Below are 15,170 nucleotides of genomic sequence, written 5' to 3' on the forward strand. Positions count from 1 at the left end.
AAGCTGTGGCTGCCCCATCCCTGGAGGTGTTCAAGGCCAGGTTGGACGGGGCTTTGAGCAGCCTGGTCTGGTGGGAGGTGTCCCTTCCCGGGGCAGGGGGTTGGAACTAGGTGATCTTTAAGGTCCCTTCCAACCCAAACCATTCTATGAGTCTATGATGATTCTACGGGCTCCTCTTGAACCCGACCTGGATTGCAGAACTCCCGGCAGAAACGCACGAGGCTGGTCCAGGATCTGTAGTGCTGTGTGCTGCCATCCCCGCAGGCCGAGGCCGAAGGCCGGAGGGATACACCGAGCAGGGAAAGGTAATGAAGCAGATGTTGATGCACGCACAGGAGCGGGGAAGGCGCCGGTGGCCCCTCAGCTCGGCCCCACGACCCGCCAGGCTGTGGATGCCCCAGGGCCATGGCGGCAGGAGGGCAGGAGACAGGTTGCTGTCAGTTCATCTATACATGAAACCAGACCATTAACAGACACGCAGATCGGGGTTTGGGCTTTGATAAGAACCTTGAAACGGCGCCAGCAGCTCAGCTGCAACCCCACATCAGAGAGGCGAGGCGTGCGTCATGGCGGTGACCAACCCGACACCAGTGGCCAGCTTGCAGCCAGCCAGGCCGCACGCCCGGCTGCCCAGGCAGGCGAGGAGCTCCCCGCCGCCTGAGGGACGCAGGGGCTTGCGGGAGCCTCAGGCGGGGCCTCGCAGCCTTGGAGCCCGCCTGCTCCCAGACCCAGCCGAAGCGGGGTGGAGGCGCCTGCCCCTTTAAGAAGCGGGTGAGGGCACGTATGCGTCTCTCCTCCGTCTTCCGCCCGGGCTCGGCTCCGAGCAGTGCGTATGCGCGCAACCAGCCGGCGCCTCGCCCCCGGGGCGGGGGCGGGTGAGGAGGGACGCCGCTCATTGGCTGTGAGGGCGGGCGGTGCGCGCGCATGCGCAGCGGGCCTATCACCGCCCTCGCCCCGCCCTGCGCGCAGGCGTGCTGCGGGAAGGAGGCGGTGTTCGCCCGGCGCGTGCGCGGCCACCGCCCCGCCCCGCTCCCAGCGTGCCCCGCGCGGTGAAGAAGCGGCGGCTGCAGGTTGGGGGCATTTTGTGTCCGCGGTAGCAGCGGTTGAGAGACAAGATGGCGGCGGCGGCCGAGTGAGGGGCCGGCGGCGGCCGGGACCCGGCGGAGCCAGCGGGCTTCGCGTTTCCCTTCCCCTCCCCCTTCTCCCCTTCCCTTGCCCTCGCAACACCTCGGCAGCTGCCTCGCGTCTTTCTGGAGGGCGGCGAGCGCCGAGCGCCGCCCGGCCGGGGAGCGGGACAGAGCCGCGGAGGGGGGCGCCCGCCGGAGGGGCCCGGTTGGAGCTGAGCGGCCGGGACCAGCCTTCCTTGTTCTGCCCCCCCCTCCCCTCCCCTCTTCTCCCTCCCCTGCCCCTTCCCCTTCCTCTGGGGCGGCGGTAGAGCCCTCTTTCACCCCCCGAGCCCCTCAGCGCTGGGAGGGCCCCTCAGCCGCCCCTCGCCATGGCGAGTAGCAGCGGCTCCAAGGCCGAGTTCATTGTCGGAGGCAAATACAAGCTGGTGCGGAAGATCGGGTCGGGCTCCTTCGGGGACATCTATTTGGCGATCAACATCACCAACGGGGAGGTAAGGGCGGCTTGCACTCCCTCACCTTCCGCACCTCGGGGGGGAACCGGAGACCAGCCATAACCCTCCTAAGGCTGACTTTGAAGCCTGTTTTTGCTCTTCTTGCCCCCGGTATCACCGCCTGCGAGGCCCCGGACGGCCCTATCTGGCCAGGGTGGCTGAGCCGCGGGGCGGGGGGTGAAGGTGCCTGACTTGGGGCTGAGGGGCTTTCCCCGCCTGAGAGGGGGTGGCACTGCCCCTTCTGACAGTAGGGCCGTGGTCTCTCCCCACCCAGCAATGCTGGGGAGAGGAGGCCACCATTGTGGGAAAACGTACTTTGTCTTTTATGAGCGGCCGAAGTCGCCCCTCTGCCACCAGTCATTTATCCCCCCCTCTCTCTTAGCTGGGGAACACGGTGTCTCGTTTTCATCAACAGTAATAGAAACAAAGAAGATTCCCTGTTTCTTCAGCTCTTTTTTTTCTTGGCGTGTTTTTTTTTTTCTTCCTCCCACTCGCGGCTCTGAGCTGTAAAGAAGAAACACCCACGTATGTTCTTCCTCACATACATGGATCTGAAGATTTTACATCTCCAGCTCAATTTCTTGTCCTGGAACGGATATTTATGTACAAATCATCACGATATGGATTTTATTTGAAGACGCCACAAAATGCAGGACTTTGAGCACCGAGAGCTTAAAAAAAATTTATACCTCAGAGTATTTGCAGCAGGGGTGTGGGGGATATTGAAGTGCTGTGCCCCTTAAACCTCAGTGGCAAGGCTATGCTTGGTGGACGCTCTGCTCTGACTCCTTGTTCCCTCTCACTGTAGGAAGTTGCTGTAAAGTTGGAGTCTCAGAAGGCTAGACATCCCCAGCTGCTGTATGAAAGCAAACTATACAAGATTCTGCAGGGAGGAGTTGGCATCCCACATATACGGTAGGAATGGTTCACGTATGCCATTACAGTGACTTTTCTGTAATGTTAGTGTAAAGCAGGACACTACCATTAGAAAGAGGTTTATCTGGGAGGGATTGGGCTGTTGGGGGAAAATGCGCCCTTCCAACATCTACAGCTAGTTGGGTAGCCTCTCCACTGGCCCACTGTCTGTTCTTGTCCTTACCTGCTGTGCATTGAAAGTGAGATCTTCAACAGTTCCTGAGCTGTGAGAAATTCTTGTCGTGATTCGAACAAAGTGTGAGGCTGTTTCAGTGAGAGCCAGTGTTCTTGATGAGGTTGAGAGTTTGGAGCCGATACTGGAAATGGCTGCTTTCTTTTGTTGCTTTTTTTTTTTTTGTTCCAACATGTCTTCCTCCTCCGCTTAGAAAATGGCGGATGGACGTGATTAACCCTCCCCCTTCTCGTGTTGGGACAAGGGACGTGCTCAGGCATGTATCTTTTCCTTTCATAGTTATGTGCTGCAAGGCTTGAGACTGCAGAGAACCTCAACCAGGAATGAAATGGCAGCCCCTTTCTGTTACCCGCAACAGATGCGTCACTAGGATTTACGTACAGTTAAAGTGCCAAGATTATTCCCTGCCAGTTGCTCATTATGTGGCTTCCTTGTTTCATATTCTGTCCGAAACTTTCAATAGTGTTTAATGATTTCCTGATCTGGAAGAAAATCACTCTTGCGGCAGACTAGGAGGGGTTATTTCTCTTGAGATTATTGATGTGTTATGCTGGGTTAGTTCCCAACTACTGAATCTATGCATCAGAATAGATTAAATGAAACTTCAGTTTTCTTCAGAAAGTCTTTGTACAAAAAGTTACTCTTTTTCTTAGACTTCATTAATAATTGTTTTTAAAGTTAGTATTTCTTATGTTTGCGCTATGGCATAAAGGAGTTTTTCCTTGAGTTGCAGAAACAATTTCTATTTAGATATTGGGTCAAACTCTGGGTTCCATTTAATTTGTTAACCCTTCCCAGACTTTGCTGTATGTGCACCTGTATCAGTAATGGCCTGTAGGGCCTATTGTAAGGTCATAGTGGTGATATATTCTAGATCATGTATTAATTTTAACAAAACCTAAAACAAGTCTGCATTTCTGAGGTTAGTAGCTCCCCTCATCTGCTTTCCCCCCTCCAAACACAACTGGCTGTAGTTCTCAATGTAAGTTGGAGCTATATAGTGGAGGAGGCAGTGTCGTCTTGGCCATCTGTCCTCATTCACTCCAGCCTTTTGCAGGAACAGAATAAAACTACCTGAATTAAGCAGAATACTTGCAGTTTAAAAAGAGTTGCTTATGTGAAAGCAGATTTAGTCTTTATTTTAGACTACAGTTTCCTTCTTTTCTTCAAACGGGTGCCTTTATTTCACAACAGAAAGAACAGAAATTGCATTTTGGGAAGCTATTGCAGTATACTTACATGCTAAAACAAGGATAACTGGGAAAACAGCCAAAGCAAGTGGATATCAGGTGTTCCATCACAAAACTGGAAAAGCAGGCATTAAACTATTTATTTTTTTTTTAAGTAAATGAATGTTTGGTGCTCTAAGGAGGCCTAAGCTGCGAATTTTTCAACTTTTCCATGTAACAGAAGTGAGCTGCTACTTAAATTCTTGGATTTGGTTAAAATGCCCAGTGAAAGCATTTTATTTAAAGCTGAAATACTGTAAGTCACCTTACATGTTGAGAAACTTGCTTCTAGCTTCAGTTACAGCAGTCATCTTTAGGTTTTCTTTCATCTGTATTTGACATTTTTATATCTGACTTCGTTTTCTGTATAACCAGTGACTGTGGTTTAGAAGTCTCACCACCACAGGGGAACTGCAGCCTTTCTTTAACACACGTCCTCCTCTCTCCACCCCCAAAATAATAAAGGTTACAAGAATCTGAATAAGAATGGACAACTGAGACAATACTCAACTCAAATTGATTCATAAACTCATTGTGCTAAAAATGTGTGATCTGTTTGATAATGTCAGTCTTAAAGCTTTTCACTTTCAGGTTCTTACAGTGTTAATCTCTGGTATTTTTCTAGAAAAGTGGCTTTCAGAAATTTTTTGGAAATACCTTTTTTGTATTCAGAAGCAGCATTAATTTTAAATCTCTTTGTATGTACCAGATGCTGCTTGACAGGTTCTTTGACTAAGCTTCTGTTACTAGTTGTCTTCTTGCTGTATGACATCTGGTGATGCTTTAAGAAATCTAAAGTAGTACTTTTATGTTTCTTTAATCTTCTTTGAGGGAGCTGAGCAGGGTGCCCAGCACAGTTCTTGCAACAAAGGTTAAAATGTGATGTGTTTAGTAGAAGCAGAACCCATGGTATTCTGAGTCTAAGAGGGGAAGACTTGACCTACCAAACAAGATGTATCTCTGAGGTGCTTAGCAAGGATGTGACTTTGAACAGGTGATTACGAAGACTAGGGCCGAAGTGAAATTACTGTGCATGTTGTTTCAGACAACTCAAGGTTTTCTGATGTGCGTTTATGACAGCAGCTAAGCTGGGAGAATGTATGACTTTGTACTTAGGTCACTTTGCATGTGTAATTGATGATACGTGTTCTGCCATTGTTTTATAATGGTACGCTGTCAAGTCAGAATAAGCTGTTCTTGGCTCAGTGTATGTAGAAGGATGAATCAAGTTGAAGGAAAATCTATCAATACATTTGTTAAAATTTCTGTAATGTGACACCTTTAAACAACAACAGCATAAACAGAACATTTGATAGAAAGATTAAAGAATCATTCTAAGCTTTTCCAATTGCTGTGCTGTATAAGCTGGGTTTAGCAGCATTTTTATCTCAGTGCTACGCATCTGGGAAACAGGGGTGCATAATCTTGCATTCCTCATTTAAGAATGAGAGACTTGTTCTCTACTTTTCATTTACTTGAGTAACACAGTGGCCAAGATCAACTTACTAGAAATTATGTTATGTGGCTTTGCCTTACTGAAGTGGTCTGCTGTGGTTCTTTTGACTCACAAAGCTGAAATAATAGGTGAGGTATGAATTGCTCATTCATTTTGGGCACCTGTTCTTAAAACTGAATTTGTCCCTTTAGATGTGATTGCAGACTTAGTAATTATAAGATGGCATATCTGGAGTGTCACTTAAATTATCTAGAACCAAGCAATTTTTTTATGGTTTATTTGATGGCCTTTCTGGCTGATTGCAAGAAAGCTAATGAGCAAAATCTCAGTTTGGGACTTAAAAGATTGTTAGTACTGTTTCTGTGGGGTCAACGGTGAGCCCTCACTTGTTGTGGAGGGCGAATAAGGGGCCTTGGTACTCCCACTGTAACAAAACATGTTGTTTTCACATAAACTAGCAAAAACCTAGATTGGAATGTTGTTCTCTAAATATTCTAAACCCTTTTAGACTTGCAAATCTCTGACTTCGCTGCCTATTGTTGTTGCCCGAAAGAGTAGCAAAGTTTCTGAACTTGTCTCTGGAGTTTCACAAAACCTTATATAAATGCTCTACAGACTTTTAAGTTGTGGTATATTCTTGATGCATGAATTTTTGTTAATTATTACCTTCATTTTTCACAAAAGGCTCTTGAACCAAGCTTAACATTGTAACAATCTGATCTGCCTTTAGGACACAATGCAAAGTCTGCAGTATTCTGCTGGGTTTATTCCCATTGTTCTCAGCCATCAGCTGTCTTTTTCTTTTTCCCCTCTCTTTTTCAGTGGCAAAGCATTTTTAGCTGTAATCTTGTTAACTGGGCGCTGATCCTATTAGTTTGGACTACCTATGTTTATTCCCAAATTCTTCGTTCTGGTTTGGAGGAATGCAGCAAAATGTGTTTGGTGATTTTTAATTTTTTTGTATGTTGTTTTGTTCATAGTGTAACTATGTTAAAGCACTCTTGACAAAAACAGTTGTTTGAATTGTCTGTGATAGCCACTCTTGATTTTTGCCATTTATGGTGTTTGTCAACTATTGCTTGTAGCCTTTATGAAGACTACCTTTAGGTACTTCCAGATGTACTTTTGAAAGAAAAGTGGGCTTTAAATGTCTCTCCTGACAATACCATGGGATAACTTGTGTTACCAGTTTCAAATGTAAAACAGCTGTGCTGGGACCAGCAGGGCTATTGGTAATGTATTAGAAGTGTTGCACTTAAGAGCAGGAAGAGGAGCCTAGTGAATGTGAAAAAGATAGTGCCTGTATTCTTCTGTGGGCAAGGCCAAAGAGATACTGCACAGTGTGTGAGGCTTATCAATGTGATATTTAGGTTTAGTCATTTGTAAGTTTAAAAAACAAAAGCTACTGACATAGCAATTTTTTTGCAATGCTTGCAAGCTGAGCAAGTAAATCCTTACAGTTCTGAACTTTTCAATGCAGTAGGTTCTTGCAAAATAGTTTGATGTTGAGAAATTCAGTATTGCCACCCATGTATCACTACACAATCTTCTAAATAGTGATGTATATTTTAAAGATTGTGGTAAAAAAAATAATATCTGTAAAGGCATCTACAATTTTTATTCTTCTGTTCTTACTGCTGTGTAGTTGGTTAATCTGTTAGTAACAGATTCTGCCTGTATTCATCCACACTAAATAAGACACGTAATGGAAAAACGTGGTCAAGTTTGGTAATTTTAGGGTTCTCACAAATGATTTTTCCTTGAGCACTTCAAATTTTGATCTCTTTAAGCAGTGCTTAAAAATCTGTAAATACACCTCTCTCAGTCCCAACAATTTCATGTATCATAAAAAAAAGCCACCAAAAACACTACCAGAAAAATACCCACCAAACCCACAAACAAAAAATAATGCCCCTAATGATTCCCCCAATATAAAAAAACACACCAAAACAAACCCAGAATAGTAGTCAGATAAAGTCTGAAAAGTTCTCTGTTGTCTCTCCGTTGGTAAGACATAGTTTCATCTAGGTCTGCAAGTAATGAGGAGGAAGGTTCTAGCATAGTCTCCTATGGATTAATCTGTTATTACTTAAGGCTGCATGCTGAAGGGCAGAACCACTGTAGCAGATAAGAGGAAGCCTCTTATTCTGGTAGCTCAAGGTAAAATTGAAACTAGTCTTCTAAATTAATACCTAAAATTTTTCTATGGTGAGAATGAATGTCTTAAAACATGAAACAGATTTTGTTTAATAACAATCTGAACTTCTGTCTTAATTGGTCTTTGCGGACTCTTTAAAAGCATCTGAGAGAGACCACAGTTTGAAAACGAAAAGTTTTCCCTTTTTGATTTTGTTTTTTTTTCCTTTTTTCCTCCTTGTGTTAGCTCACCCTTTGCAGAAACAGCTGTGAAAGTATGCAGTTTTGTTCAGGGTTGCTCTTATTTGGAACAGGTGATCAGTGGAGGTGCTACTGAAACACTCTTTTCCTCAGCAATGTTTCCTACACCTACTGGCGATTAATGGCTTGCCTTCTGACTTTCATGGAAAAAACTTATGTTCTCCTCGCTTCCTGCCAGGTGTTAATGTACTTCATTAAACAGCTAGCAAAACAGCAAGTCAACTACGTGGAAGTATGTATGCAACACTACACCAGGCAGATGAAATGACCTGATTGCTTAGGAGATGAGTTGCACTGGCACACTTCATGTATTCATATTTCTCTCATAACTGTGCAAAAAAAATGATACAGAATTTTATTTATAGAGTCTATCTAACTTCATAGTGTAGGGTGTTCATTGCTGCTTCTTTATTTAGTACTTGGGTGGCCTAATTCATACTCGCCATAGCAACTAATGTTAGATGACATCTGCTAAATATTCCACTTCGGTATTTCAGTCATGCCATATTATGTTGAGTTCATTTATATTACTCCTAGCTGGCTAACAGTTAAGAATTGCTTTTCCAGCTTTGGGGGAATAAGCTGGAAATAAAAAATATGTGGCATTTTAGACACAAATCTTATGATGATAGATTACTTCTTACACATGTTGCTTCAGTATTTGTTAGGGCTCAGATTGGTATCTTTTTACAGGCAGAATATACTTCCTGATTTGTCTGAAACATTATTAATAGTTAATTGTCTGTCCTGAGAGGTCTAGAATATGGGACCAGATGGGATCACTTTGGTCCAAATCAGCACCTGTTTTGGACAACTAGCTATTCTTTCTGTGAATCAGTCAGGTGCAGTGTTAAAACTTTCTAGGCTGTCACAGCAGTGCTCATGATTCTGTCAGAGCGAGCGCGCTTCTGTGCCTAAAGATAAATGTTTGTACCCGTAAGCAGTCAGCTCCCATTTACTCTTCCCTGATTTTTTTTTTATTAATAACCTTTTCCCTATTACAGTCCTCCTGTATCTATAAAGAATAGTCGCATAACTCTGTGGCTGCCTTGCTGAGCTGTTTGAATACGTGATTACAGGGGTCACCATCTTCCCATCTTTCTTGAAGTCTCTTTTCTGTCACTGTTCTGATTTGGATTTCCTTTCCTGAATGTTGGTGACAGGGCTTGCACGTCAGCACCTTAAGCATTGATACAGATTGCTTCACAGTTTCTATGTAGAATACCTGTATTTTTACTGGTTAGGCTTACTTATTATTTTTCAGTGATGCCTGATATTAGAGCTATATGATTATAGGGAGGGCTGTGTTTGCTCTTCAGTCACATCATCTGACTAATGCCTAGTTCAGAGACTTTTGTATAAATGACTTAGTGCTTGCAGAAATGGAATACAGTTCCAGAGTGTTCATCAGTTCAGTGTCATTTGGTTTTCTGTAGGATGTCTGAATCCTTTGTGTTCATGAGGCCTTCCAGACTTGCATATTCATCCTCATGTGCCTGCTGACTTGTCAAATTTACTAATAAGGTGATCTCAGGTAATTCCAGTAGTGAATTCTTTCCAGCTTGTTTGTTCACTGTACACTTTTTGTTTTAATAGCTTTTTTAATCCACTTTAGTTCTTCTGTCAATCTCCATTTATGTTGCGTGAACTCTTCCACTTGGTGTTTGAAAGCCCAAATGCTGGGAAACTTAATTGCGTAGGACTAGACGGAGTAGTCATATAGAGTCATACTGACTTGTGAAAGTGGCAAAAGCTTATGTAATATTAAAGAAGTCTAAATCAGCCTTTTTTTTTTAAATGTGACTGCAAAGACTTTCTGGAAGTCTATAAAGATTTGAGTTTAACTATTCCAGTCTTGTCACAGAAGCATTGTACTTCCTTGCAGTGAGACACCAGGAGATATTTTTTTTGTCTCACAAAAGCATGACCTTCTGCAGTTCTGTTTGTAATTCCAGATCGCCACAGCCTCCACTGGAATAATCAGTGATCAAATTGACAGAAGCCTTTAGTGGAGGATTGGTTACCTGGCAGAGCAGGTGTTGATTGAGGAGAGCTTTTATTGTGCTGGAACAAAATAGTCTTGTTCTAGTTGCTCTGGCAGTAGGAACACTTTTTTGTGACACTGAGCTGATGTTCTGGTTTTGGATGTAATATGCTGTAGACAAAATGGCGTGCCGTTATGCTAATGCTGACAATGCCTTTAATGCCTTCATGGTTTCAGAGTGCATGGGATTTGGAGTTTTGTTACCAGTGTTTAACAGCTGTAGAGTTATTCAGTAGCTTAGTTCATCTTGATCTGAATTTGAGATTATTTTTTTTTTCATGTGAAGCTTCTGAAGCCTTTTCTTTCATTCATCGTGTGACCAGCTCACACAGCTTTGATAATTGTGCTGGCTTTGTTACCTTGGTTGTGGTTACAAGTGCCGATGTGTCGGATGAAACTTCTGGTTATCTACTGAAGTTGTGTAAGTGGTACAGTAGCCTGAAACTGGGCCTGTAATTTCATGGGCTGTGCCTGAATTCTGTTGACCTACTGCAATTTGACCCTTTCATAGGAAGGTACACTAGATGTGGAGAGAACATTATAATAAGCCAATGAAATATTTTCTCAGTTAAAAAAACAAAACAAAACACAAATGAAACAAAGTATTAACAAACACTTTCTCAAACATTTCTTTTGTCACTGACCTTATTTGTGAAAGTGTGGCTGCTGAAATAGACATCATACAATTTTTGAGAGATGCAGCTCTGAAAACAGAAAAAGATTTTAAGCTTGGGTAGACCTGACTACAGTGTTTGCTATTAAGTGCTGGATGTGCATCAGCACTTCACTTGCTTGTCTCAAGGTTAGTCAAGGGAATTTAAAAACAAACAAACAAAAAAACAAACACACCCCACATGAGTTCAAGTAAACATTCCTTGTCATGTGATCTGGCATCATACCCACTTTACTGTATGGGATTTGGAAACTGGAGACTTTCAAACCACTGTCATGTGAGTTAGTTGTTCAGCATAGGGCTACAAATATTGAAATTAAAGATATTTAAAAAAGTCAGCTGTTTGTATAAACACAAGCAAAATATCAGGCTGATAAACCATGACTTGGAAACTTGCTGATGTGGTTGGTGAGTCTTGATCTTTCAAATTAGACAAGTCACTGAAGTCAACTAAGGTCACTGTTCAATCTTTAATCGCTCTTAAATGGAAGGCTTCTAAAGGATGTTTACTGTATTCTAACTGATCTGTAGCAATTTGGTCTGTAGCTTTAAGCAGATGAGGCAAGGGAGAATGACGAAGCATTTTTGTGCATGCATGAGCTTGGGCACGCCTTACAGCTCGAATATGGACTAGGGTTCTTAACAGCTGTATCAGATGTTACAGTATTACCCTGCCTGCTCAAGGATAAAACTTAGTTCTTAGTAATAATGCTGTCCTGTTAATGTTTTGTGTAGTGTTCAGTAAGATCCATCTACTGTTGTTCTTTGTGAAGGCTGATAATGTTCCATACTTTGTGTGGTTTTTTGGCATAAGGAGGTACAAATAGACCTGTGCTATAGAACCAAAATTCTTTATTTAGGAAGTACCTTGTAATGGGACATACAGCACTGTGGGATTGAATTGGAGAAACAGTGAGTCCTTCTAGTCTATTAATTTAGCTTTTCCTTTTGAAATAATACGTTTTGTGTAGCAATATGCAGAGTCATTACCCACCCAACGTGAATTGTCAGGTATTTAAATCTCTTGCTCCCACTTTCCACTACCTTCCAAACCTCTCCCTGCTTAAAATGCATTAATGCTGTTGCTGTCTCAACAGGAGAGTATGAGAGACTGTACTTCCAGGTGTGCTTTTGAAAAAAAAAAGTCCATGGAGCTCTAACAGACATGTGGAATAGATGTGTTCTGAGATGCTAGTGTCATCTCATAGTTGCCGAGGGCTTCCTTTGTATTGTAGTTCAGTCCAAGTTTCATTGCTGATGCAGTATTAGAACTTCTGAAGATTTCTCTTTGAGATGCTAGTGGGGTTTTCTTTAAAAATTGTACTCAGTTTGTTGCCATATTGTTTTGCACTTTAGTCAAGTAGTGTTAATACTTGCATGCCAAAGTGCTCTGAATCTGTGCTTATCCAAAATGTGTGCTTATAAGCCATTTTATGTTGATTATGCAAATATGGGAGCAAGGAGTACTTGCCAAGCTCTTATGTATTGTAATATCCAAGGTTCCTAAGAAGAGCCAAGACTTCTAACGTTTTTACTCAGAGCTGCCAGTAGTAGCAGCTACTGGACTTTGAATGGACACGATGTGGCCTTACTACTTAATCCCATTTTCCCTGGAAATGTTCCAAGGGAAATGAAAACTTACTTGCAGTGTTAGCATAGTAAATAAAGGACAAGTTACTCCAATAACCTAGCAGAAGGTTTAGGTGCCAGTAGTGAAATGAATAGATGTGGCAGTCTTCTGTGAGGAATTACAGGCAGGTAAACATGAAAATAAAATGCTAAGAAGTCCTGTCTTGTCTTGCAGATGGTTCTGCTTCCCACTAGTGCAAAATGGTCAGGAGATGAAAATTTTCTTGTGCGCATGCAGAAGTAGGCCAAATGGAGGTTGTGCAATCAACCTGAATTACTGCACTTACTAAGCAGAGAGATCCCTGTAGAGGAACCAAATGCTTTTTAAAACGTAGCTCCCAGGGTAGGTTTTCTTTTCATCAGCTTCACTTTCTGTGATGCTGTAACTAAATTTTCTTAGCTCAGTTGAAGACTGATCTTTGATCCTTTTCCCATATACTGCAGTCTCTTGGGCACTGATTCATTACTGTACTGAACAATTACATTCAGCATCTGAATTGGACTTCAGTTTCTTGAAGAAAATCATATTTTATCTAGTTCTTGATTTACTCCTTAGAATGTTTCAATTCAGCTCATTATTCTTTAGACTTTTTCACAACAAACCTAAATTTCATATGGCAATAACTAGACAGGTCATTTGGTCCAGTTTTCATTGCTCTAGATGACCATAATGTTTCGTTTTCAACTGTGACCTATGGAGTTGTTGATAGAGCCTTGTCAAAACTACTCAGCCGTTTGTGTTCGTGACTTTGATAGAAACCAAGAAATAGATTTGCAGGCATAGTCGGTAATTCTTGAACTGAAGCTGGTTTGTAGTTGCTTGAGAACTTTTGCATTTTTTAAATACTCTTCTTGGTTGCTCTTGCAGTTGAAACTAGCTTCTGATCAGTCCTTAAAAGGGCCTAGCTGGGCAGGTCTTTTCAAAATGCATATGTTTCATGGCTTAGTGTCAGGTTGCAGTGTGAATATTAACCTTTTCATAAATTACAGACTCTATCAAATAACATTATCAGCATGCTTTTGTAATGGAGTCACTTGTAAGTTTGGGGGTTTTTGTACATCATAGTACATTCAGTGGATTTTAGAAGGCAAAAACTGCTAAATAGTACTTACAGTATTGGTATGGCCATTATCACATTGGAGGAAAACTTTTGTTGACATTTCATTTGAATGACTGCTTTCAAAATACACATTTTCTACATCCCCTTTTCATGTAGGGAATGAATAAAGGTCCTAGACTGACCTATAAAACAATGAGTATGATCCACAGCTCATATATAACTTTTTTCAAGTTTATAACAGTGCATTACGAAGTCCATGGTTTCTACTAGAATCCTGAAAGTGGGAAGGTACAGGCCAGTAGTTCCTGAAAGAAATCCAAATATAGAATCTTTTCTCTGCGGTTTTGTAAACATTTTACTTTACTACCCTTGCTAAGCTGGGAATCCTGTGAGTACCAAGGAAATTGCCAGCTTTATCAGCCAGCAACTATTTTCCAGACAGCTATGCATTAGTCTCCTGGATTCATTGCCTAAAGTGGAAGTAAAATGTCTATACAGATATTTAAGCACCAGCTACTACTGTGTTTGAGTTGAATATTGATTCATTTTAATTCTTTTTTTTATCTGCTTGCTCTTTTGTGATATATTCTTGGTGTATCTTCCCTGCATCGCTGTTCTTGGAAACTTCAAGACTCCTCCAGGAGGTGGCTGGTTAGTGCCTTGTCCATTGACTGCTGGTACTAGGCCTTTGTCATAAAGACTAGGTGCCTAGCAAAGGCAAAATGTAGCCTTCTGATCGATATGGTGTTGAATCTTTACAATGATGTACTAGTACTCAGTACAGCTTCATAAACAGTTTTTCACATGCACCTCTCACTTAACTATAGCTATCTGGAATGTGTAGAAGGACTATAGAGAAGAATATTCAGGTCCTGAAATTCACCACTGAGACTTGCGGAAGTGAAGGGTGTGACTCCAGGTCTTCTCAGGCAGCTTAAGTGGTGAAATACAGTTGAAGATAACATAAAGCAATGTTGTGATAGAAATGCTAGACATGGATTGCAAGGAGAAGTATGCATGTGAGGCCTTCTGCTTGTTCTCACAGCATTGGTGTGCACTTTTGCCCCAAATTGATGTATCAGATACTTAAAGGTGGTTATCACAAGTCTGGCTGCAATTGATATATTGCTACATGTGTATCTTTGCTTTTAAGACACTTAAGTGTTTCTCCATTGAAGATGTTGAAAACCTGGTGAAAAGCCTTTATCTTCTACTTAATAGGACGGTAGAACTTGATTGCCATTTGTGAAACTTGGATGAAGAGGTAGTCTGAGTTAACTGTGAGCTGCTTTGGTCATAGCTGAAAACAAAGCCTAAAGCATTTAAAGATATTCTATGAAGTTAAATAACACAGGAAACAATGACAGGAGTGTAAGGTGTTCTGCAGATGAATTTCAATTCAGACTTTATACGTACACCTCAGTATATTAACATGTAATGGCTTCTGATTTAATTGCATTTTGATTTTGGCGTTCGGTATTTCAGTTGCTGCTAAAGTGTAGTAGTGTTTCCTCTTAAGGGAAAATTAATTGTGTGCACACACACTTGACAACTTGTGTATTCTGTTTTGTCCTCAGACTTTGTTTCTAGGAAAAATAAGACACTACTAGCCCAAGCTTTCAAATTGAACATCAGCCAGCTATGTGCCCTTGCAGCCAAGAGGGCTAATGGTGTCCTGGGCTGCATCAGGATTCCTGCTAATGCTGAGTAATTTCCTTTGTTGCAGGTGGTATGGTCAAGAAAAGGACTACAATGTTCTAGTTATGGATCTTCTTGGTCCCAGTCTTGAAGACCTATTCAACTTCTGTTCTCGCAGGTTTACGATGAAAACAGTACTTATGTTAGCAGACCAGGTACGTACAAATCTTACTGTGATGAAGTTAAAAACCCTAAAGCATTTTGTGCGATGTGGTTCTCTTTAAGTGGGTTAAATAATGTGTTATGCAGTGTTGTAC

General features: G+C 42.2%; 1 protein-coding gene across 6 annotated transcripts in view; it reads left to right on the plus strand.

Annotated features, from left to right (window-relative positions):
* Window positions 1–1,034: 1,034 nt before the first annotated feature.
* CSNK1A1 (casein kinase 1 alpha 1) overlaps window positions 1,035–15,170 on the plus strand; it is a 35,479-nt gene continuing 21,343 nt past the window's right edge. For 3 of the 6 annotated variants that reach the window (XM_074604426.1, XM_074604430.1, XM_074604428.1), the window contains exons 1-3: window positions 1,040–1,618; window positions 2,427–2,533; window positions 14,942–15,068. In XM_074604426.1, coding sequence (XP_074460527.1) covers window positions 1,496–1,618; window positions 2,427–2,533; window positions 14,942–15,068 — 357 coding nt within the window. In that variant the 5' untranslated portion in view covers window positions 1,040–1,495. Of the gene's footprint in view, window positions 1,619–2,426; window positions 2,534–10,794; window positions 10,934–14,941; window positions 15,069–15,170 lie in introns of those variants that run through there. The other 3 variants (XM_074604429.1, XM_074604431.1, XM_074604432.1) reach the window with 2 other exon arrangements.

Source organism: Larus michahellis, chromosome 11 (assembly GCF_964199755.1).
Source record: "Larus michahellis chromosome 11, bLarMic1.1, whole genome shotgun sequence".
In the NCBI taxonomy this organism is placed as follows: domain Eukaryota; kingdom Metazoa; phylum Chordata; class Aves; order Charadriiformes; family Laridae; genus Larus; species Larus michahellis.